Genomic DNA, 26,559 nt, shown 5'->3' with positions numbered 1-26,559 from the left:
TAAATGTTTTTTATTTTTCCATTCGTGTAGCTATATGACAGCTAATTTGTTTGCAGGACAAGTTGTATTTTCTAATGGCACCACTTAATATTGCATATGATAATGTGGGAAGCTGGAAAAATGTGTGTTGCTGGGCAGGAAGGTGTTAAAGAGGACCTTTCACCTTGAAAAACATTGTGAACGAAGTATGCTGCCATTATGCCAAATGGCTACTGGTAGGTGCTATATAAGCAGACTCAGTTTTATACTGACTTTAAAACCAGCCTCCAGGGCAGTCTAACTGGTCAGGTGTGCATGACTGCATGGAGATCGCCTCGCCTCCAATATATACTACAAAGAAAAAAATGTGGGCGGTTCAGTCAGCAACAGCCCTGTATGCAGGTGCACATTGCTATGGCGAAATACAGATACAAACGCAAAAACACAAATGCAATCGCACTCTGCAACCAGCACTCTGCCCTGCCTCTATGCTGGATGTTGAATGAGGCATTGGTGTACATTTTCAGGAGAAGTATATGGCAGAGAAGTATATAGTGGGCTCAGCATGCATGTTGGTACTTATCTCCTACGGCGAACGCTGTAAAAAAAATAATGGAATTTCTAATTTATTCTTAGTTGCTACCGTAAAACGGAATAACAAGCGATAAAAAAGCGCCATTTACTCCAAAATGAAACCAACGAAAAATACAAGTCATCCCCCAAAAATCAAGCCCTCACACAACTCCATATAAAGAAAAATAAAAAAGGGATTTTATTGCAAAAAAGTTGTAAAACGTTAAAAATCTATATGTATTTGGTGTCACTGTGATCGTACTGACCCAGAGAATAAAGATATTATGTTATTTATACAGAAAAATTAACGCAGTAAAATTTATAACGTAAAAACACAGTGGCAGTGGCAGTGCTGTTTTTCCCATCTCTGTCCCAGAAAGTTAATAAAAGTTAATCAGAAAGTTATGTGTACCCCAAAATGGCGCCATTAAAAACTACAACTTGTACCGCAAAAACAAGCCCTCATAAAGCTATATAGATTGAAAAATAAAAAAGTTATGGCTCTTGGAACGCGATGATAAAAAAGGAAGAAAAACACTTGGTCAGTAAGGCCCAAAACAGGCTTGTCACTAAGGTTAAATTAGATGTGTCATAGTGATTTAAAATTCTTCTCTTTTCAAGAAATGGCAGATGCAGCGTCTTCTTTAACGGAAGTAGTAAGGCAAGTGGCTCAGCAACAACAAAGCCAGGCTTCTGAAATACAGAGAAGCAGACAAGCACTCTGCGAATTTCAAGTGAGTAATTACAGTAATATGTAATACATGTGATAAAATAGAAAAAAGAACACAACTGTGTCTGGGGGCCTCTCCCCACTGAAATGTCGCATACTTTTATTGGTGCAAGCAGAAATATTTATTGGCAGTGATGGCCAGTTCGCCGTGTTCGCCCGCGAACACATGCGGGCTACCATCTTAACTCACAAGCCTGATGTAGGCCCCCGGCGGCTTTTCTTGGAACTCTGCATTTGTTTCAGACCGGCTCCCGGCACAGGCACAGGTAAGGACTTACCTGTGCATCGCCGGACTTGTGAGTTAAGATGGCTGCCCGCATGTGTTTGCCGAACACGGCGAACTGGCCATTACTGTTTATTGGTCTTAGGTTTGTTTCACAGAGGCGTGAAACAGATCCGGGCAGGCTGTTAACAGCTTGCCGGATCTGTCCCTGTCTGGTGCAACAGCGCGCTGCCGGGATGCCATCTAGACCTGGTGTGTGCAGTGGTATTTGTCCAGCCACTCCTCATCATATTTGCAGGGTTGCGGCCGGATCTCCATTGTCCCCTGTTATAGTAAATGGGCTGGACGGAATTCCGGCAGAGCACAGTTGCGCCCAGCAGGGATGCATCTGACAGGCTGTTCCCGCCGGACCAGCCTGCTGGATCAGTTTCACACATATGTGCAGAGTTACAGAACTCAGTATCAGAGGTAAAGAGGAGTAATGGTTACAGACTCTTGAAGAGGTACAATAGCCTGGCTAGCCTGACTGTGCGCTAGAAGTCATTTCAGCCACCTGATACATCGATAATAAAAAACTGGGTACTTTCTTAAATAATCTACCCAGTTTTTTAAATGATCACATAGGCTGGTTGACATGCTGTACACTGTCTTTCTGTATGTAGTGCAGTTGGTGATCGGTGCCATGCGCCACTTGTGCTGGCGGTGGGGGATTAGGGGCCCACCTTGCTCAGCGGCCCACCAGAGGATTCACCTGTTCCCCTGTGGGCCAGTTCGATCCTGTAGCCTCTTGTATAACAATGCCCTTGTGCCTCCAGGGGTCTCTGCGACTTCCAGACCACTACCTATTTCTGGAATCACTCTTGACCACTCATGGCTGTGCACATACAGTGTGTATGCCATTCACGCTTGGGTTAATTAGAGAACAGTCCCTAGTAATGCAATTGCAGCAGAAGGATAACTACAGACAGGGGCATAGCTATAGGGGGTACAGAGGTAGTAGTTGCTACCAGGTCCAGGAGCCTGAGGGGGGCCCCAAATACCCTTGTGTAACATAAGAAGACACCGGTATTATAGAAAGCGTATGCTGGTCAATTTACACCTCTGGCTGGAGGAAAGGGGTTAGGTCAAGAATTTGGCATGGGGGGGTTGCCATTGAAAGTTTTGCCTCTGGCAGCAGGAAGGCTATGTGCTTCCCTGCCCCTGGCCACAAAGCACCGACGGAAAGGGGCCCAGGATGAACTCTTGCACCAGGGCCCATGATCTTTTAGCTACTCCCCTGACTACAGATGATGGTACCATTACAGTGACTTGTTACAGTACACTTTCCCTGGCTTTTCCAATCACAGCACATGCTCTCTCACAGTCTGAGTTTCTATGCGAGCCTTTATCCAGGCGATGGCGAAATCAGTGCTATTTAAATGCTGACATTTTTGTGGCTTTAAAGCGATTTAAAGCAGCACCAATATCAGTGGCGTACATACCAGGGTCGCAGGGGTCGCAGTTGCGACCGGGCCCGGCACTCCAGGGGGCCCGGCCGCCTGTGGACCCCACCCCCCAGGCCGCTGGCAGGGCTCCCGCTGTACTCACATGTAATGGAGCGCTCTGGTGGGGCCCGGCATGAAGTACAGTGGCAATTTTGGGCCCCATCAGAGCGCTCCATGCCACCATTACATGTATAATATGGGGGGGAGCACGCACTCACTCACACACGGCCGGCATATTCCGTTTCTATAGTGAAGCAGGGAAACCTCTCTGCTCCCTGCTTCACTGATCTTCAGAGCTCAGGAGCTCCCCCTGCTGGCCCCAGATCGCGCTGCTGCCTGTCACTGTGGGAGGAGACCTAAAAACCCGGCAAGCTGCCTACTCTCATCAGGGAAGAAGGTAAGTATGTAAGATTTATTTTTTCTAATGCTGCAGACTGGGGGCAGGGGGGCAAAGGGGCAGAGAGGCAGGGGGCAGAGGGGCAGAGGGGGGGGGGGGGGGGATTGATGGGAACAACTAGAGTGAGGGGGCACAAAAGTTGGCATCTCTACTGAGGGGCACCTAATCTGCCATAACTAATTTGAGGGGGCACCTAATGTGGCATAACTACTGTGAGGGGGCACATATAAAGGCATAACTATGAGGGGGCACATATGAAGGCATAACTACTGTGACGGGGCATGTAAGGCTACTTTCACACTAGCGTTCGATCGGATCCGTTCTGAACGGATCCGATCATATTAATGCAGACGGAGGCTCCGTTCAGTACGGATCCGTCTGCATTAATAACTTAGAAAAATTTCGCAAGTGCGCAAGTAGCCTGAGCGGATCCGTTCAGACTTTCAATGTAAAGTCAATGGGGGACGGATCCGCTTGAAGATTGAGCCATATGGGCTCATCTTCAAGCGGATTCGTTCCCATTGACTTACATTGTAAGTCTGAACGGATTCGCTCGCCTCCGCACGGCCAGGCGGACAGCTGAACGCTGCAAGCAGCGTTCAGCTGTCCGCCTGTCCGTGCGGAGGCGAGCGGAGCGGAGGCTGAACGCCGCCAGACTGATGCAGTCTGAGCGGATCCGCTCCATTCAGACTGCATCAGGGCTGGACGGAGGCGTTCGGGTCCGCTCGTGAGCTCCTTCAAATGGAGCTCACGAGCGGACCGACGAACGCTAGTGTGAAAGGAGCCTAATCTGGCATAACCAATGTGAGGGGCACATATGTGAGCATATCTAATGTGAGGGGCACATAATCTAGCATAACCACTCTGAGGGGACACATATCTGGGCAAATTTACTTTGAGGGGGCACATAACCGGGCATAAATACTGTGAAGGGGCACATAATCTGGCATTATTACTGTGAGAGGACACGTAATCTGGCATAACCACTCTGAGGGGGCACATATGTGGGCATATTTACTTTGAGGGGGCACATAACTGGGCATAAATACTGTGAGGGGCACATAATCTGGCATTACTACTGTAAGGTGCATATAATCTGGCGTTACTAGGTGAGGGGCACATAGTCTGGCATTAATACTGTGAGGGGGCACATAATCTGGCATTACTACTGTAAGGGGACACATATTTGGCATAACTACTATGAGGGGGCACATATCTGGGCATAATTACTGTGACGGGAACAAAGGTGGGCATAACTACTGTGAGGGGCCACAAGGTGGGCATTAGTACCGTGTGGTTGCACTTAGGGGAAATGTCCTAGATTACCCTGCTACACATTGGCATGGCAGTCTTACAGGCCAGCTGGTGATTTCACAGGGGCAGTCACCATCCCTTCCTTATGTGATTATTCTTTTTTTCTCACCACAGGGACCTTGTTCTGGATCCAGCGGACATCACGCCGACGCCAGCGACACCCTGGATGAGGTAGGACCAGATTTTATTAGGACTAGGTGAGTGTAGCCATGCATTGGGCTTAGGGCTCTTTAACACAAGCGGATCCCGTGCGAGGAATCCGCTGCGTAAATGAGAGCCAAGCCCCGTTCCGGACAGCAGAGACACAGAGCATTAACATGACTGATTATGCTCCGTGCCTCTCTGTGATCTCTTTACTACAAAATCACAGAGACATAAAGTTGTCACCGTGATTTTGTAGTAAAAAGATCACAGTCAATCATGTCACTGCTCCGTGTCTCTGCTGTCTAGAATGGGGCTTGGCACTCAGTCACGCCGCGGATTAGCCGCACGGAAAGAGCCCTTAGTAAAAAAATCTGCCGGTTCTTTGAAAAAATGTTTGCACTGTGGCCCATAACACTATAGTTACACCACTGGTAGGGGAGGTAGTGGGGGGGGGGGGCTAGGAGGCAGGTTGGGGGGGGGGGGGCGACGGGGAGGGGGCCCCATAGATCAGTTTTGCACCGGGGCCCCATGGATTGTGTGTACGCCACTGACCAATATCCTTCAAGATCTCCACAGGAATGCACTTCCGACTATCAGCTAGATCCAAAACAGCCACTCAAATTCAATAATGTGAAAACGAAGAAGTCGGCAGATTCACCTCACGCATTGCACCCGCACTGAATTCTCGCCCGTGTGAAAGGGGCCTAAGGGGCCATAGACTGGGCCGCCGCCTTTTTATGGGTGTCCTGTGCTGCTTTCCTGCTGCAACTGCCCAGACAAATACCGATCCAGGCCATTTAACACATTACATCACATGCTGGTGAATGTCAATATAGCACTAATAGTAAAATACATTGCACTACATAAATAGTGCAATGTATTTTATAAGTGATCAAAAGATCACGTATTATAGTTCCCTTGTGAGACTATTAAAGGCATTGTCAGCTTTATTTATATTGATGATGTACCCTAAAGATAGGTCATCAATATCAGATCGATGGTGTCCGACACCCATCACCCCCGCAAATCAGCTATATGAAGAGAAGGCAGTGCTGTGGAACGGGATGATGAATGCCACACAACTCCAGGCACATTTAAGGGAGGTGAGAGGCACCCAAGTGTCACGTCAGACCATTCTAAACTATTTACATCAGTGAGGTCTGCGCGCTAGATGACTTGCAAGGGTACCTGGCCACACCACCAAGCACAGGCGTCATCGTCTTGCATGGGGTCAGGGAGCATCTATGCTGGATGAGGGACCAGTGGGTCTTCGTGTTGTTCACTGATGAAAGTCGATTCACGCTGAGCAGAAATGATGGCCACCAAGGATGCAGGAGATGTCAAGGAGAGAGCTATGCATCAGACACTGTTGTCACCAGATGAGCCTTTGGTGGTGGTGGTGTTAGTGTGCGCAGGTGTGTCTAGTCAATACAGAACTGCCCTACACTTTGGTACAGTGACAAGCCCATACTACTTGAACAACATGATTAATCCAGTCATTGTGCCTCTACATGAACAACACAGGCCTAATTTCATCTTCATGGACGACAATGCGCCAGCTCATCGACATCATTAGGGAACGGCTGCTGGAGACTGGAGTATCTCAAATGGAGTGGCCTGCACTTTCTCCAGACCTGGAAAACCTATGAGATCACCTGAAAAAGGTTTTTATTGTGCAAAAGAACTAAAATGGAAAACAAAAGTTGATGTATTTGGTATCTCTGTAATCATACTGACCCAGAGAATAAAGCTATCATATTACTTATGTCCACAAATGAATGCATCTGTGAAGGTTCTCATTTATCCAGGTCATGGTATATATCTGTAAAGAATAAATCAAGGCAACTGGAAGTACTGTAGATTTCTTGAAAACGTTTCACTCGTTCTTCCAACGAGCTTTCTCAATTCTGAGTGATTGTACAAAAAAAAATTAAAAATTCTGGGAATAAATATGTAACTGAATCCACATCTGGTAATTAGACCCAGCTGGGTCTAATTACCAGATGTGAATTCAGTTACATATTTATTCCCAGAATTAAAAAAAAAAAATTTGAAATGTTTTCAAGAAATCTACAGTACGTCCAGTTGCCTTGATTTATTCTTTACAGATATATACAAATAAATGCAGCTAAATTTATAACGTAAAAACTCAGTAGGGGTATTGCTAATTTTTTATATTCCCCTCTGAGAAAGAGTTAATAAAAGTCAATCAGTAAATTATGTGTACCCCACACTGGCACCATTAAAGACTACAACGGGTCCCTAAAAAAACAAAAACCCATAAGACTACATTGAATGAAAAAAAATCACTTGTTTATAAAGGCCCAAAACAGGCTGGTCACTAATGAATTAATAGGATGATTTATTTATTGCAATGGTGCGTTCATTGCAGTGTTGTCATCTACCTGTGGTCTTGTGACTAGTAATTAGAGAAACTTATAGTGAACTAAAACATTTTATGTACTTACCGAACCCATCTCCATGCATATTCTCACACACAGCAATTCTCCATCTCCCCTGCTGGTCATCTTGTGCAGTGACATGCTATGAATGATCTGCTAGCCATCAACCTTTTATATAGATCTGTGAAATATAAACTTAATATATGCCTTCAAAGGTGAAGATGCACTTTCTAGTTTAAGCAGATTTGAAGTTTGGTAATACAATCTGTAGAATTTTAACTTTCATAGCGGGTAATTGAAATCATGATACAATAAAAGAAGCGTGGATAAAACTTTAATACCATAAAACATATGGTGGAAATCTTTTTTTTCTGCATGAAAATTAAGCTGTCCAGTGAAGAAGAAAAAACCCAGATGGATAAGTGGGAGCAGCAATCTGTGCTGCCTGCTTCTTAATTATTGCTATTCATGCATCACCAGAGAGTACCTGGGAAAAGATTTGTGATCTCTCAATTTGCATGTCCTAATTTCTGTCATTACATCATTGCTTGACTTGAGTTCATATTAAAATGTTTTGTATGCGTATTATTTATTCTATTAATGAACATTCAGAAAATACATATATACTGCACATTCATAAATGATATTTGTGTACAGGGGTGCACCTAGCCTTTCTGCTGCCCTAACCTCCCGTGCTTTCATCCTTGCTATGGGGCCCTTACTTCTCTATGTACGCCACTGCTGCCCTCAATAGTAATAGTGCCTCCTGCAGTACCCCCAAAAGCAAGAATGTTCTCCAAGTGCCTCAATAGTAGTAGTGCCCTCCATATTGTGCCCAATAATAATGCTTCCACTGTACCCCAGAAGTAACAATACCCCTCTATAAGGCTCACTGTGTGCTGTCTGTATTCATATGTACGTTCTGCAGTCCCGCATAAAGGATAGAACATGTCCTATTCTCCGTTTTGCAGATATTAGGCATTGTTACAATGGTTCCACAAAAAAACGGATGCAACACAAACGTCACGTCATTAGTCCCCTTTGGCTGGGTTATCACCGCTGCTTCTAAAAACCATGACATAATAATACAATTCAGACAAAGGATTCTGGTGCATTTTTTTTTGTAAATAAGGACATGTAAATAAGGACAATTTCTCTCTATAGATATTCAAAAAGAAAAAAACTTTATACCTGCCTCTATAATCCTGTGATTTTCACCTGTGAGATTTTTTAAACTACCATTTAATATTCATTATTTTTATTGATTTTCATCATAATAGTAAGTGTCTTAGATGCAACCCATGCTGATGCTATGGAAACCCTTGTAAGAAATTGACATAATGGTAATAATAATAATAATTACACTGTAAGGACAAAACGCAGAGTTATCAAACCTCAGCCCCCATGTTTTATATATACTAGCTATTGCTTGAATTTTAGGTATCCAAACATTTCATTTATGTATTGCCCATGGTAACCATTCAGATTTAAACATTATTTTGTGTGATCTAATAAGACAATGATGCTGTAACCTGTCAGTGAGTGAGTGACATGAGGGGGCGGCAAAATGGATCTTTGCCTAGGGCGGCAAAAATCCTTGCACCGACCCTGAATGAATGCTTCTATCAATACAGATAGAAGCGCTCATTGCTAGAGTGCTGGGGAGCTGGTGTTACTTTCACTTAGTGACTGCTCAGCTCCCCGTGCTTCTTCCCCCCTCTAGGCCCATGCACTGAATGGTGACTCAGGGACAGATCACGCTGCTGGACTGTGCAGGAGAAGTGTGCAGGCCCAGGAATCTGCCTGTGCACTCCTCCCTTGCAGAGTGATCTGTGCTTGCAGGGGGGTGCTGGATCTGATCATCAGAAATGGGACACCGTGAGTTGTAATACACAGAGTGGGCATTACTACTGTGAGGGGGGCACAGTGACGGCAAAACTACTCTGAAGGGGGCACAATGAGGACATAACTACTGTGAGGGGGTACAATGACAGCATAACTACTGTGAAGGGGCATGGGGAGGCCCTCACTTCTGTGAGGGCAGCACAATGAGGGCATAATTACTGTGGGGGGCATAATGAGGGCATAACTACTATGAAGGGGCACAGAGAGGGCATAACTACTATGAGGGGGGAATAATGACGACATAACTACTATGTGGGGCCCAGTGAGGCCATAACTACAGTTAAGAAGCACATTGTGGGCATAACTACTGTGACAGGGGCACAATGAAGGGTAAACTACTGTAACTACTTTGAAGGAGGCAACGAGGGCATAACTACTGTTGGGGGCACAGTGTGGGCATAACTACCATGAGGGGGCACAGTGTGGGCATAACTACTATGAAGGCTCACAACGAGGGCATAAATAATGTAAAGGGGTGCAATGAGGATATTACTACTGTGAGAGGGGCACAATGTTTTAAAGTATGGGGATACCAGAAAAAGGCCACTGATTAACCCAACCTTGTTTAGGAATTCTCTTTTCAGGGGCTCTGTAGCAATAGCATTGGCTGAGGAGACATGATACATATGACCTTGCTATAATGAAATGACCTATGGTCTATATCGGCTCTTGAATGCCGCAGATCATTATACACCAATGTTTCTGTTGTCAAATTAAAAATTATCTAAACATCTCATCAAACTACTGTCCTCATTTTAGACACAGCTTTATGAACTTGAAAAAGAGCTCAGGTCTGTACTACTGGAAACAAAAGAAGTTGAAAGAAAGATTATTCAAGAAGAAGACTTAATAGAAAATATAACACATCAATGTGAAATCCTGGAGACCCAAAACCACTCAATTTATGCTGAGAATGTGAAGCTTAAACTGGAGTTGGAAACTCAGAGAGAAGATTTTGAATCCATTGTGTCCAAAAATAATGGATACCGTAAAAGAATTGCGGAGAGTATTAATAGGTTTTCAGTGGCAGAAAATAAACTGCCATTTATGATTGAGCTTAATAAGAAACGAGCTGTGGTTCAACAATTAAAGAAGCAGAAGGAGGAAATGATTCTTGACTTGCATAATCCAGGGAGCGCTGCTGTAAAACAACTGCAGGTTGGTAATGTAATTGTGGTGGGAGGGATATAATATATGGGATAATATAATATATAGCAAATGAGCAACAATGATATTCTAGTAGGGTGGGCAACCTGCGGCACTCCAGCTGTTGTGAAACTTTAATTCCTAATATGATCCACTTATTTTTATGAAAATTCTGAGAAATGCAGAGCAAGTATGCATGCTGGGAGTTGTAGTTTCACAACAGCTGGAGTGCCGCAGGTTGCCCACCCTAGTCCAACACACTGACTATGAGAAAGAAGTACACACACATACTCTGATGAGCAAAGGGGTTACAATTAGAGTTGAGCGGACACCTGAATGTTCGGGTTTGACGGGTTCGGCCGAACTTCACAAAAAAGTTCTAGTTCGGGACCCGAACTTGACCCCGAACCCTAACCCCATTGAAGTCAATGGGAACCCGAAATTTTGAGCACTAAAATGGCTGTAAAAAAGTCATGGAAAGGGCTAGAGGGCTGAAAATGGCAGCAAGATGTGATTAAGAGCATGGCAAGTGCCCTGCAAACAAATGTGGATAGGTAAATGACTTAAAATAACATAATACGCAAAAAATAAAAAATAATAATCTTGATCTTGGAGGACGAGGTGTAGAGGTTGAGGAGGCGGTGGATGTGTTGGTGTAGGTGGAAACGGCGGTGTAGGATGAGGAGGTAGCCTACACTGCTTTTTGGTTTTATTTAGTATTTGTTTTGTTTAAATTAGGGTACACCTCAAAACATTGGGAAATATAACCTGTTATAACCCCCTCCAGCCGTGCTAAACAAACGTTCAGACAGTACACTGGCTGCAGGGCAGGCCAGCACCTCCAAGGTGTAAAGGGCAAGCTCAAGCCATGTGCCCAATTTGTAGACCCAGAAGTTAAAGGGGGCAGACCCATCAGTCAGTATGTGTAGGCGTGTGCATGCATACTGCTCCACCATGTTGCATGTCCCAGTGATGTCCACGATCCAATTGGATATCTTCTCTATCAACTTTCGATGTTCTTTTCTGCACCTACCCTGTTGATCACGGTTAGCGGCGATTCAGGGTTCCACGCTGGAGAGGGAGCGTGAGAAAGGGGGACCACATCCAAGGGAGGTCAATGGCTGCAATGTCATCAAGCTGAAATGTGGGACAAATTATTGAAGCTGAAGCTTCCAAGTAAAGGTGGGGGAGCATGGCAATTACCTACTCCCGACTCGGGGAGGTAGTGACAATAAATAACAATACAGAACTCTTAAGATGCCCTGTTATTGGAATGATAAAAAATTATAGGGAATGTCACTGCGGTATTTTGGATTTGGAAACGTTAGAAAAGGTGAGGCCATGCTGCCTCTTTGTTAAGTCTAGATAACTTCTGCCTAATCGCAGGTGCCCGTGACGTCCACAATCTAATTGGATATCTTCTCTATCAACTTTCGATGTTCTTTTCTGAGCCTACCATGTTGATCACGGTTATCAGCGAATCAGGGTTCCATGCCGAAGAGGGACCGTGAGAAAGGGATACCACATCCAAGGGAGGTCAATGGCTGCAATGTGATCGAGCTGAAATGTGGGACAAGTTATTAAAGCGGAAGGATCGAAAAAAAGGGCCAATTAAAGACAAATTTTATTCCCTGTCACCTATGCAGAGCAGGGGGTTTACATCGCCAGAAATGGGTTAATGTCACCCACCAATGGAACAGATGATTTTTAAAAATGTCGGTCCCTGTCACCTATGCAGAGCAGAGGTTTATTCATGGCAAAAATGTCACCCAAGAATGTAACAGAAAAATTTGTGAAATTTATTAACCTGTCTACTAGGTAGAGCAGGGGTATATCACAGCCAAAAATTGGTAAATGTCACCCAACTATGTAACAGGAAAATTTGTGAAATTTATTAACCTGTCCACTAGGTAGAGCAGGAGTATATCACAGCCAAAAATTGGTGAATGTCACCTGACAATGTAAGAGAAAAATTTGTGAAATTTATTAACCTGTCTACTAGGTAGAGTAGGGGTATATCACAGCCAAAAATTGGTGAATGTCACCCAACTATGTAACAGGAAAATTTGTGAAATTTATTAACCTGTCCACTAGGTAGAGCAGGGGTATATCACAGCCAAAAATTGGTGAATGTCACCTGACAATGTAACAGAAAAATTTGTGAAATTTATTAACCTGTCTACTAAGTAGAGCAGGGGTATATCACAACCAAAAATTTGTGAATTGCACCCGAAAATGTAACAGACAAATTTGGGAAATGACATAAAATAAAACAAAATACGTACAAATTAAATAAATAATCTTGATGTATGAGGTGGAGGTCCATATGGAGTAGGAGGTTCAGGAGGCGGTGAACGTAGCGGTGTAGGTGGAAGCGGTGGTGGAGGATGACGAGGTAGCCAACACTGGTTTTTCATTTTAATTTTATTTATTTTTTAAATTAGGGTGCACCCCAAAAGAGTGGGAAATATCAAAAATACAACAATGAGCAATTACGCTGCAGTATAACAATGGCTGGGTAAGGCCGGTATACATGTCTATTCTGCAAAAGGTAGGGACAAGTCCTGTAGGATCCATGCCTGGTTCATTTTAATGAACGTGAGCTTGTCCACACTGGCTGTGGACAGGCGGCTGCGCATGTCTGTGATGACGCCCCCTGCCGTGCTAAACACACTCTCAGATAATACACTGGCTGCAGGGCAGGCCAGCACCTCCAAGGCGTAAAGGGCAAGCTCAGGCCATGTGCCCAATTTGGAGACCCAGAAGTTGAAGGGGGCAGACCCGTCATTCAGTACGTGTAGGCGTGTGCACACATACTGCTCCACCATGTTGGTGAAATGCTGCCTCCTGCTAAGACGTTCCATATCAGCTGGTTGTGCTGGTTGTTGTGGCGTGCTGACAAAGCTTTTACACATTTCGGCCATACTAACCCTGCCTTCTGAGGTGCTGGTGGTGCCCCAGCTGCGTTTGCGACCTCTTCCTTCTCCTCTGCCTTTGCCTTGTGCTTCCACTGTGCCCCCGCTGTCAGGTGGAAATGCCACCAGCAGCGCCTTTACCAGCGTGCGCTTGTATTCGCGCATCTTACGATCACGCTCAAGTGAATTAGGGACAGTATGTTGTCCTTGTAGCGGGGATCCAGCAGCGTGGCCACCCAGTAATCAGCACAAGATAGAATGTGGGCAACTAGGCGGTTGTTGCGCAGACACTGCAGCATGTAATCGCTCATGTGTGCCAGGCTGCCCAGAGGCAACAACAAGCTGTCCTCTGTGGGAGATGTATCGTCTGTGTCCTCTGTATCTCCATCTCCTCCTCCTCATTCTCCACCTCATCATCCTCCAGAACTGTGCCCTGGCTGGACAATTGTGTCCCTGGCGTTTGTGGATGCAGGAACCTACACTCGGACCCACTTGTGAATGACTGGCTGGAATCCCTATGAAATGATCCCTCTTCCTCGTCCTCCTCCTGTGCCACATCTTCTTCCATCATTGCCAGAAGCGTTTTTTTCAAGGAGACATAGAAGTGGGATAGTAACGCTGAGAATGGCGTTATTGGCACTGGTCATGTTGGTGGAGTACTCGAAACAGCGCAACAAGGCACACAGGTCTCGCATGGAGGCCCAGTCATTGATATTGAAATGGTGCTGTTCCGCAAAGCGACTCACCCGTGTGTGCTGCAGCTGAAACTCCACTATGGCCTGCTGCTGCTCGCATAGTCTGCCAGCATGTGAAATGGAGTTCCACCTTGTGGGCACATCGCATATGAGGCGGTGATCGGGAAGTCCGAAATTACGCTGCAGAGCTGAGAGGTGAGCAGCAGCAGGGTGAGAACGCAGAAAGGGCGCACAGACGGCCGGCACTTTATGTAGCAGCTTTGACATATCGGGTAATTTTTAAGGAACCTCTGCACCACCAAATTCAGCACATGCGCCAGACAAGGGATGTGCATCAAACCGGCTAGTCCCAGAGCTGCTACGAGATTTCGCCCATTATCACACACCACCAGGCCGGGCTTGAGGCTCACTGGCACCAACCACTCATCGGTCTGTTGTTCCGTGCCCGTCCACAGCTCCTGCGCAGTGTGGGGTTTGTCCGCCAAACAGATATGTTTTAAAACTGCCTGCTGTCGGTTACCCCTGGCTGTGCTGAAGTTGGTGGTGAAGGTCTTACGCTGACCGGATGAGGAGCCGGTAGAGGATGAGGAATCGGAGTAGGAGGAGGAAGCAACAGGAGGCAAACTGAAGCGCCCTGCAATCCTCGGTGGTGGAAGGACACGTCCCTGACTGTGCTTATGTCATGGAACCATGAACCAGACGTACAACAGAGATAGGTGGAATAAGAAGGCTTTATTGAAAATCAAGCCGTAGCTAAAGTCCAAACGGATGGCTAAACTGAAGCAGGGTCTTGCGTAGACGGAGGTCAGGAACCAGGAGGGTAGTCAGACGTAGCCAGGATCAGGAACCAACGGGGTAGTCAGACGAAGCCAGGATCGGGAACCAACGGGGTAGTCAGACGAGGCCAGGATCAGGAACCAGAAGCAGCAGCAGTCTTTGAAGCATGTGCACACAGGAGGACCAAGCAAGGAACTGAAGCCACAGACCTTCTATATATATGAGCTAGGCATCCAGCTCCTCCCAGTGGGAAGGAGGAGCCGCAGGGTGGGAGGCTACAAGAAACCCAGAAACCAAGATGGCCGCCAGCACATGTCAAACGAAGGAGAACAGTGAGAAGGTAAGACCATGACAGTACCTCCCCCTCAAGGGCCCCTCCTCCGCGGAGTAAGGAACGGTTTCAGAGGGAAGCGTGCGTGGAAGGCTCGGAGCAACGCAGGAGCATGGACATCTGTGGAGGGAACCCAGGAACGCTCCTCTGGACCATAACCACGCCAATGGACCAAAAACTGCAACCGACCGCGGACCAGGCGTGAGTCCAGGATATTGCTCACCTCATATTCCTTACGATTGCCCACTTGGACCGGACGGGGCCGAGGAACCGAGGAAGTGAAACGATTACACACCAATGGCTTCAACAGGGAGACATGAAACACGTTGGAGATCCGCATGCCAGGAGGAAGCGCAAGGGCATAGGCTACCGGGTTTACCCTGTGAAGCACTCGGAAGGGACCAACAAAGCGAGGCGCCAGCTTGGGAGTGGGCACTCGAAGGTTGAGGTTGCGGGTGGACAACCATACACGGTCTCCGACCTGGTAGGAAGGAGCGGGCGCTCGTCTGCGATTAGCCTGGAGTCTCTGGCGTTGCGCAGAGACCTCAAGGGACCTCTGGATCTGTACCCAAGAAGTACGTAGGACGGAAAGGTGATCCTCCACAGCCGGAGTATCCTGGGGAGAGAATACCTCCGGTAACACGGCAGGTTGGAACCCATAATTGGCCATGAAGGGAGACGTCCCAGAGGAAGAGTTCACCGCCGTGTTCCTGGCAAACTCAGCCCAAGGCAGGAGGTCAACCCAATTGTCTTGGTGATCGGAGACATAGCAACGAAGGAATTGCTCCAAGGCCTGATTGGATCGTTCTGCGGCCCCATTGGACTGAGGGTGGTAGGCCGAGGAGAAAGAGAGATGAATCCCCAACTGGGAGCAAAAGGCGCGCCAGAACCTGGACACAAACTGACTCCCCCGATCCGACACAATCTCCTTGGGCAAACCGTGCAACCGGAAGACCTCCCTGGCAAAAATCGAGGCCAACTCTTGTGCAGAGGGTAACTTCTTGAGAGGAACACAGTGGCACATTTTGGAAAACCGATCCACAATCATGAGAATGACCGTATGGCCTCGGGATGCAGGAAGGTCCACAATGAAATCCATCCCCAGGTGTGACCATGGACGCTCCCCGGTGGCTATGGGTTGCAAAAGGCCCAACGAAAGGTGCCGAGGGGACTTACTCTGGGCACAAACGGAGCATGCCGCTACATATGCGGCGATGTCGGAACGTAGAGAAGGCCACCAGAACAGACGTGAAACCGCCCAGGACAGCTGATTCTTTCCAGGGTGCCCCGCGGCCTTGGAGTTATGGTAGGTTCGCAACAACCGAGTGCGCAACTCCTCAGGCACAAAACATCTGCCGTTGGGTCTCCCAGAGGGAGCACCAGATTGAGCCGCCAAAATCTGCTCACCCAGAGGAGAGGTCAGGCTGGTGCGAATAGCAGCCAGGATCTGATTCGGGGGTATGACCGTAGTCGGAATCGACTCCTCCCCGGACAGCTCGGAGTACTGCCGTGATAAGGCATCCGCTCTGATGTTCTTGGAGCCGGGTAGGTAGGAGACCACGTAATTAAAACGTGACAAGAACAGAGCCCATCTGGCCTGACGTGGTGTCAATCTCTTGGCCTCAGAGAGGTAGGTCAGATTCTTGTGGTCCGTCAGGATGAGAACCGGAACCACCGAGCCCTCGAGCAAGTGCCTCCATTCTTTAAGGGCCTGCACGATGGCCAATAACTCCCTGTCACCAATCTGATAGTTGCACTCCGCGGAAGACAGTTTCCGGGAGTAAAACCCACAAGGAAGCAGAGGACCCTCTGGTGTTCTACGCTGAGACAGGAGGGCGCCTACTCCCGTCTCAGACGCGTCCACCTCGAGGACAAAAGGCAACCCAGGGTTGGGATGCGACAGAATCGGAGCCGACACAAAGGCGGACTTTAGAGCCTCAAAAGCTCGGATGGCCTCGAGCGGCCAGACCTGAGGATTACTGCCCTTCCTGGTCAGATCCGTGAGAGGCTTGGCTAGCATGGAAAAGTCCCTGATGAACTTCCGATAATAATTGGCGAAGCCCAAAAAGCGCTGCAGGGCACGAAGCCCACTGGGCTGGGGCCACTGTAAGACAGCCGAAACCTTCTCAGGATCCATGGAGAACCCCTCAGCGGAAATGATGTAACCTAAGAAGGTTACCTGGGATCGGTGAAATTCGCATTTCTCAAGCTTACCGAACAGCTTGTTCTCTCGTAAGCGTTGCAACACTCGTCTGACATCCAGAATGTGGGCCTCCATGGATGCAGAATATACCAAGATGTCATCCAAATAGACCACCACACACTGCTGCAACAGGTCACGGAAAACATCGTTGATGAATTCCTGGAAGACTGCGGGCGCATTGCACAACCCAAAGGGCATAACCAAGGATTCATAATGACCGGTCCTGGTGTTAAACGCGGTCTTCCACTCATCGCCCGCCTTGATCCTTACCAGGTTATATGCCGCCCTCAGGTCGAGTTTGGTAAAGACCGTGGCCCCTTTGAGGCGATCGAACAGCTCGGAAATCAAGGGTATCGGGTAAGCGTTCTTGATCGTGATGCGATTGAGACCCCTGTAGTCGATGCAAGGCCTCAACTCACCGCCCTTCTTTTTCACAAAGAAAAATCCAGCCCCTGCCGGGGACGAGGATTTGCGAATGTGTCCGCGTGAAAGCGCCTCCCTCACGTACTCCTCCATGGCCTCATTCTCCGCTACCGACAGTGGATAGACTTTGCCACGAGGAGGAACGGCACCAGATTGTAACTCTATGGCACAATCGTATGGGCGGTGCGGAGGTAGGGCAACCGCACGCACCTTATCGAATACATCCCGGTACTCTTCGTATTCAGGAGGCAACAGAGAGTCCGAGGAAGTACACAGCAACTTGACAGGCCCATGGATGCAACTAGCCCCACACTGCGGTGACCACGAGAGGATCTCGGCCGATCTCCAATCGAAAGTCGGATTATGCTTCTGGAGCCAGGGGTACCCCAAGACCACCGAGTAGTGTGGAGACGAAATAACCTGGAGACAGACCGACTCTCTGTGAACGGCACCAATGGCCATCCCCACTGGAAGGGTCTCCTGGGTCACGTGTGGCGGCAGAAGAGGTCTGCCGTCTATCGCCTCAAGAGCCAGTGGGGAACCTCGAGGCTGCAGAGGAATGGAATTGGCGGCGGCGAACACACTATCAATGAACAAGCCACCAGCACCAGAGTCCACCAACGCCTGGGTCGTCACCGAGCCCCCGACCCAGGAGAGGACAACAGTAATCAGTGGTTTGTCAACACGGGAAACCGGGGACGAGGAGACTCCACCCAAGATCTGCCCCCGACAGGATCTCAGGTGCGAGCGTTTCCCGGACGGTTCGGGCATGCCAACCGAAAATGCCCACCGAGACCACAGTACATGCATCGGCCCTCGCGTCTCCGGAGTACCCTCTCCCCCTCGGACAGGCGAGCAACCCCCAGCTGCATGGGTTGACCCCCAGACCAGTCATCCCCAGGAGGCGTGGGAGGAGAGGGAGGCACGGGTGGGACAGCAAACGTAGGCGCCAATCTGTTAGAAGGCCTCCGCAGGCTCTCCTTAAAGGAAGGTCTCTCCCTGAGTCTGGTGTCAATCAAAATCAGGAAAGAAATAAGGGACTCGAGCTCCACTGGTAGGTCCTTGGCTGCAATCTCATCCTTCAAGGCATCCGAGAGACCATGAGAGAAAGCAGCGACCAGAGCCTCATTATTCCAGCCCACCTCTGCTGCCAGGGTACGAAACTCAATGGCGTATTCAGCTACGGATCGTGAACCCTGTCTGATGGACATAAGGAGCTTCGCAGCAGAGGCAGCACGAGCCGGCACATCGAATACCTTCCGAAGAGAAGCAACAAAACCGGAAAACTCGGCAACCACCGGATTGTTGTTCTCCCATAAAGGGCTGGCCCAGGCCAAGGCCTTGTCCGAGAGCAGCGAGATCAAGAAGCCCACCTTTGATCTCTCAGTAGGAAAGGCATGTGGCAGCAACTCGAAATAAATGGCCACCTGGTTAAGGAAACCTCGGCACTGAGTTGGCTCTCCCCCAAAGCGCTGTGGAAGGGGGGCAGAACCGGTCATACCCCGAAACACCGCAGGTGCAGCAACAGGTGTCGGGGTAGACTCTGGCGCAACAACCGGAGCGGCAGTAGGAGCGGGCCCAGGAGCGACAACCGACCCATCGGCAACGGAAGCTAAATGAGCCGTGCGTTCAAGCAGGGTTTGTAACGCCACAGCGAACCGACCCAACAGGTGATCCTGCTGATCAAGTCTGGCAACCAGCGTAGGTAGCGAGGATGGCCCTGTACCGTCAGAATTCATGGCTTGGTCCTAATGTCATGGAACCATGAACCAGACGTACAACAGAGATAGGTGGAATAAGAAGGCTTTATTGAAAATCAAGCCGTAGCTAAAGTCCAAACGGATGGCTAAACTGAAGCAGGGTCTTGCGTAGACGGAGGTCAGGAACCAGGAGGGTAGTCAGACGTAGCCAGGATCAGGAACCAACGGGGTAGTCAGACGAAGCCAGGATCGGGAACCAACGGGGTAGTCAGACGAGGCCAGGATCAGGAACCAGAAGCAGCAGCAGTCTTTGAAGCATGTGCACACAGGAGGACCAAGCAAGGAACTGAAGCCACAGACCTTCTATATATATGAGCTAGGCATCCAGCTCCTCCCAGTGGGAAGGAGGAGCCGCAGGGTGGGAGGCTACAAGAAACCCAGAAACCAAGATGGCCGCCAGCACATGTCAAACGAAGGAGAACAGTGAGAAGGTAAGACCATGACAGCTTACTGGTCCACGTATCCATAGTTAGGTGGACCTTGCCTCAGATGGCGTTGCGCAGTGCACACCTGATTTTGTCCCCCACTTGGTTGTGCAGGGAAGGGATGGCTCACCTGGAAAAGTAGTGGCGGCTGGGCACGACGTACTGTGGGACAGCCACCGCCATAAGGCTTTTAAAACTCTCCGTCTCCACCAGACAGAATGACAGCATTTCAAAAGCCAGTAATTTTGAAATGCTGGCATTCAGGGCCAGGGATCGCGGGTGGGTAGGGGGGTACTTCCTCTTTTGCTCCAGTGTTTAGGAGATGGAGAGCTGAACGCTTCCGTGGGACATTGTGGAGATGCTTGGTGACCCAGGTGGTGGTGTTGCTGGCAGATCCTCGGTTTGCGGGGTGGCAGATGCCACTGTCACTCCAGAGGTGGAAGTAGAGGCCGAGACTGCAGCAGAAGAGGAACCAGGAGGAGCCAGAGACCTTTCTTTGTTTTTGAGGTGTCTACTCCACTGCAGCTTATGCTTTGCACTTAGATGCCTGGTCATGCAGGTTGTGCTTAGGTTGAGAACATTTATGCCTTGCTTCAGGCTCTGATTGCACAGTGTGCAAACCACTTGTGTCTTGTCAGCACATTGTCTGAAGAACTGCTACGCCAGGGAACTCCTTAGAGCTGGCTTTGGTGTGCTCGATCCCTTGCTGCATTGGGCAGTAGCAGACATACTGTCTAGGGGACGGCCGCTCCACTTTTGCACCCTGCTCCCTCTTCTGCTGTGTTGGTGGCTCTGTGCAACTACCGCCTCTTCATCCGAATTACACAGGTCACTCGCATGACCTTAATTCCATGTGGGATCGAGGACCTCATCGTCCTCCACATCATTCCTCTTCCAAGCACTGTTCCCTAACTGCAGCACACTAGGGGCTTTGACTGCTCTCCTTATATACAGTTTTTGCTAGAATAGTACCTTCTACTGGGAGGTGTGGAGTGGAGAAACTGAGCATAAACAGATACATTGTTTCAGCTCCCGTCTGTTATAAACTTACGTTAAGGCTTCAATGATACTCAATGGCAATGACACAGCAGGTTTTCCAGACAAAAACACGTTTCCAGAAATAACAACATAGCTAAAACCAGACATTTGAAATGTCAGCCTGTCTGCTTTTGGGTAACACAGTAATAAACAGTATAAGTCAACCCTTTCAATAGAAATAAAGTAAGAAGTTTTAACTTTGCATAGGGGATATAGGCAAATGTCCAAATGTCAAAATACTCCCTGCTCTAGGGCACTACACTAGCAGCCTGGTGGCTGCCCTGTGGTGAAGGCCAGATCCCTGTACAGGGGTTAAAGAGTTAAAACCGGGGACTGCCAGGATAAGGCCATCAGGACAAATGGGTTGGTTGGCACAGTGGGTCCACAACCACTGCCCATAACATTTAGCAAATGTAGATGTGAGGGAGGTAAGAATTAACATTTAGATGAGGATTTTCCAACAATAAATAAAGATCATTATTGGTATGGCAGATGAGGTTTCCTGTTTTTTGCTCTCCAAAGGCTCTGCATGTATTGTAAATTAATAGACGTTATGGAAGCCATCTAATGAGAGCACTAGGTAGTTATTGCTGTTTCCTAAAGGCCCTTTTACATGGGCTGATACACAAGCAATTAGTGGCAACTGGACATACTGTAGATTTCTTGAAAACGTTTCACTCGTTCTTCCAACGAGCTTTCTCAATTCTGAGTGACTGTACAAAAATTCTGGGAATAAATATGTAACTGAATCCACATCTGGTAATTATACCCAGCATTGGGTCAAAGGTGTTGATTCCATTATCCTAATTGGAGTCAGAAGGTGATAAAGACTTCCCAGAAAAAGGTATCAAGACAGCATTGTATGTGGCAGACAATAGATGTCTAACCCCCCCACCTCTATTCAAGCTTGGCTTCTCCATTTTTACGTAGATGGCCTCCTTCATGCCTCATTTGTACCAATCGGCCTCCTTATCCAAAACACGTACTTGACTGTCTTCAAAGGTGTGACCTGTTCCTTTTAGATGTAAGTACACGGCTGAATCTTGACCAGAGGTTTTGGCAATTCTATGTCTGCCACATACAATGCTGTCTTGACACCTTTTTCTGGGAAGTCTTTATCACCTACTGACTCCAATTAGGATAATGGAATCAACACCTTTGACCCAATGCTGGGTATAATTACCAGATGTAGATTAAGTTACATATTTATTCCCAGAATTTTTGTACAGTCACTCAGAATTGAGAAAGCTTGTTGGAAGAACGAGTGAAACGGTTTCAAGAAATCTACAGTACGTCCAGTTGCCTTCATTTATTCTTTACACATATGTATGACCTGGATAAATGAGAACCTTCACAGACAAACCATTTGCTTGTTGAATTGAGCTATTATTTCCTCTATGGGAACAAGTGCTCGCTTTTGATCGTTCATCCCAATGCAGGTTCATTGTTTGTCGGCAGCAGTCCCCTGTTTACACAGGACGATCTGCTGCCCACAAATGATGATTTTATATGCTGCATAAAAGAGGAGATTGAGCGTTTTTGCTCATTTGTCATGTAATTGGCCGCACTGTTTATGCAGTCAATTATCATACGAACACTCATTCCCAATAATTGCCTCAATCTTTGGCCTGCATAAAAGGGACTTAAAGGGGTTATCCAAACCCTATAATGCCCCATCTAATGCCCGGGCCCCTCACACAGGTTGTACTTATCTTGCTTCCCGGCACCCGCGTTGCTTATGATGCCTGCACAGCCGCTACTGCATCTCCCATTGCATTAGCCAATAGCAGGCCGTGACAGGGACGAGCCTTCCTAGCATCACCCACGATTTTAGGAAGGCACGTCCCTGTCGTGGCCTGCTATTAGCTGCCTCCGTCGGATGTTTTGATGTAGTGGCAGCCGTACGGGCATTAGAAGCGGAGCAGGTGCCGGGGATCAAGGTAAGTACAAACTGTATGAGGGGCCCTGGCATTAGAGGGGGCATTATAGGATTTGGATAACCGCTTTAAGATCTGTTTTTGGTCCAACAATTACATTGATTCACATTCTCTACCTACAGGAGGAAATACTGTGTATAAGTGAGCAAATCAAAGCAATAATGGAGTGTATCAATGCAAAACAGAAGATACATAAAGAGGAATTGGAAAAACATGCTATGCTTAGAAAAGACATAGAGGCAAGTAATGTCACTTCCCACTAGAAGTAATTATATACAAGTGTTAAACATTTTAGTTGATTTAATTAAAGAGTATTCACAAACTAGAAAGTCATGGGTCACCTCACCGTCTGAATGGTTACTTTTTTTTTTGGGGGGGGGGGGGGGGGGAACCGTCCAGTCCTTTTCGATTATTAAAGTTCTGAAACCTTTGGAGCATTATTATTTATATATTTTATTATTGCATACTTCATATTTTGGGCTGCAAATCATTTTATGAATTTGTTTTGTGGGATGTTCTTGATATGCTGTGGTTAACACCTATCAAAAGTAAGGGTCGTCTATACTCTGACTCATTGATGTGCTTGGGCTTTAAAGACTAGACCTATGGTCCGATCTCCCAGAAGAACTATTGTAGTACAAAATATGATGAAAATGGTCAATCCTGGCTATGATAGAAAGATAGCATGGCACAGTACATCACAGCTTTCTGCATCTCTGACTAGGAACAGTAGCTGCAGATTGGTCAGACTGCCCATGCTGACCCCTGGCAACCCCCAGTGGCATGTGAACATCCAAACTGGACTGTAGGTTAATGGAAGAAGGTGGCCTGGTCTGATGAATCATGTTTTCTTTTACATCCTGTGGACAGTTACCTGGAGAGGAGATGGAACCAGGATTCAATATAGGAAGAAGACAAGCTGCCGGAGGCAGTGTGATGGTCTGGGCAATGTTCAGCTGAATAACCTTGAGTCCTGGCATTCGTGTGGTTGTTAGTTTGACATGTACCACTTACCTAAACATTGTTGGAGAACAAGTCCACCACTTCATGGCAATAGTATTTTCTAATAAAAGTGGTTTCTTTCTGTAGATTTATACCACAACAAGTGTTTAAAAATGAATTGGGGAACCTGATAAACAGTCCAAGGTGTTGACTCCAAATGCTCCAGATCTTAGCCTCATTGATCATAAGTTGGATTTTCTGGAGAAAAAAAACATGTCCAAACCATGAACCCACACTTCACAACTTACTGTTAAAATTGGAAAAACCCTCCCAAAAATGTCCCTTTTTTATTATAAATCCTGAATTTATGTCTCATGTATGTAAAATTAGTACATAACTCAAGTGTCTTGCTTATTTAACCCCTTAATGACCCAGCTATTTTTATACTTAAGGACCATAAAAATGTTGTTCCTTTCTGTGGTCCAGGGGTCATAACTTTAAATTTCTTCATCAATATAGCTGTATGACACCTTTTATTTTGTGAAGTAGTAATTTTCTGAGGAAATATTCTGGAGTACATATATTTAGCATTGCATGTAAAGTGTCTATAAAATATAGAATTTTGGGTTGAAAAAGTAGATTTCTGTTATTGAATAGAAAGGCAGGGGGCATGGAAAGAATGTGAGAAGGCACAGAAACTGGAGCACAGAAGACAAATTTTATTATTGAAGGGAGAGGATTGGGTCAAGGAGAGGTTACAGAGGCTGGTGCACACTTCAGTATGAAAGGAAACAGAGAGGAGGCTTGGAGAAGGACCACGATATACTGCACTGTATTCCTTAGGAATTCTTTGCCCAAACTCTCCCTATCAGTATCTCTTTGGAGTGTAGGAGGAAACCGGGGTACCCGGGGGAAACCCATGTAAACACAAGGAAAACATACAAACTCCATGCAGATGTTGTCCATGGTTGTATTCAAACCTAGGACTCCAGCGCTACAATATACCAGTGCTAACCACTGAGCCACTGAGCCACTGAGCCACTGTGCTGCCCGCTGCATATGTACACTGTACTGCATAAATGAATATATTACATCTATCTCAAGAAAAAACTGTGTTATAAAGGTGGAAATTATTTTCTACCGCAAGATCTATAGCATACACTTGTTTCATGAATCATATACAAAAGCATACTATGAATACAAGTGTTACTGATAATTGAAGATATCATATGCTAGGGGAACATCTATGTGTAATGGTAATTAAAATTGTGTGCCACTATAGACTGTAGAATCTATTCCTTCCTAATAATTTACTGAAACTGTACATGGTTTATATTACTTCCATGGCAGGTGCAGAAGAAACGGTACAATGCAATACTAAAACGTCTGCAGTCTCAGTTAAACAAGGCACAGCTGAGCAGAAGACAGTATCAGTGGAATATTCAAGAGATGAGAAAAACGGCATCTACTCTACGGCAGAGTCTTGGAATGAGCCAATGAAATTTTCAGCTTTTATGAAAGTTTATGGGTTACTGAGACTCTTCAGACTTCATTTCCTTGTTTGTTAAAGTGAAGCTACATTGTAATTATAATAAGTCTTTATTGCCCTTCTCTTGTTTTACATTAAATTTCTTCTGTGTGGCACAGAAAAAAAAAAATATCTTTGCTTGTGGAAACTTTAAAAATGGTGACAGATCTATTATGTGTCCTCCTAAGAATGACCTATGGCTCTGTCTGAGGTCCAAACATCTTTACTTATCTTCTCCATCACCCAACGTTAGTTTTAGGAATTCATATTGAAGCGGGAGTATTTGGATGATCACGTGTTGCAAGTATTCCTCTATTATGAGACCTGGCCCTTGTGCACTGTACAAACTAAATGGTTTAGAATGGTTGAATTGCAGTTGAAAACTGCATCAAAACTACATCTGCATATAATCTTTTGTCGCCATTATGCAATATGGTAATTGACTGCACAGTTTTTACAAGTGAAACATGCAAAATAAATGCAGTCAGGTCCATAAATATCGGGACATCGACACAATTCTAAAATGCTTGGCTTTATACACCACCACAATGGATTTGAAATGAAACAAACAAGATGTGCTTTAATTGCAGACTGTCAGCCTCAATTTGAGGGTATTTACATCCAAATCAGGTGAACGGTGTAGGAATTACAACAGTTTGCATATGTGCCTCCCACTTGTTAAGGGACCAAAAGTAATATGACAATTGGCTTCTCAGCTGTTCCATGGCCAGGTGTGTGTTATTCCCTCCTTATCAAAATTACAATGAGCAGATAAAAGGTCCAGAGTTCATTTCAAGTGTGCTATTTGCCTTTGGAATCTGCATGTGTCAACTCTCAAGATGAGATCCAAAGAGCTGTCACTATCAGTGAAGCAAGCCATCATTAGGCTCAGCAACACCAAAAGACCAGGAAGACCATGGAAAACAACTGTGGTGGATGACCGAAGAATTCTTTCCCTGGTGAAGAAAGCACCCTTCACAACAGTTGGCCAGATCAAGAACACTCTCCAGGAAGTATGTGTGTCAAAGTCAACAATCAAGAGAAGACTTCACCAGAGTGAATACAGAGGGTTCACCACAAGATGTAAACAATTGGTGAGCCTCAAAAACAGGAAGGCCAGATTAGAGTTTGCAAAACAAGATCAACTTGTACCAGAGTGATGGGAAGAGAAGAGTATGGAGAAGGAAAGGAACTGCTCATGATCCTAAGCATACAGTATCACGTCAGTGAAGCATGATGGTGGTGGTGTCATGGCGTGGGCATGTATGGCTGCCAATGGAACTGGCAT

At 46.6% G+C, this 26,559-nt stretch overlaps 1 protein-coding gene across 1 annotated transcript; it reads left to right on the top strand.

Annotated features, from left to right (window-relative positions):
• The first annotated feature begins 1,175 nt into the window (after positions 1-1,175).
• On the top strand, positions 1,176-25,243 carry CCDC122 (coiled-coil domain containing 122). Its single transcript, XM_044284568.1, has 4 exons — positions 1,176-1,286; positions 9,911-10,309; positions 22,924-23,040; positions 25,094-25,243. Exons 1-4 carry the CDS (start codon positions 1,176-1,178, stop codon positions 25,241-25,243), a joined length of 777 nt encoding a protein of 258 aa, XP_044140503.1.
• The last annotated feature ends 1,316 nt before the right edge of the window (positions 25,244-26,559 follow it).

The sequence above is a fragment of the Bufo gargarizans genome, chromosome 3 (genome assembly GCF_014858855.1).
Source record: "Bufo gargarizans isolate SCDJY-AF-19 chromosome 3, ASM1485885v1, whole genome shotgun sequence".
NCBI lineage: Eukaryota > Metazoa > Chordata > Amphibia > Anura > Bufonidae > Bufo > Bufo gargarizans.
The sequence above is the reverse complement of the archived record's forward strand: the minus strand, read 5'-3'. Positions and strand labels throughout refer to the sequence as shown.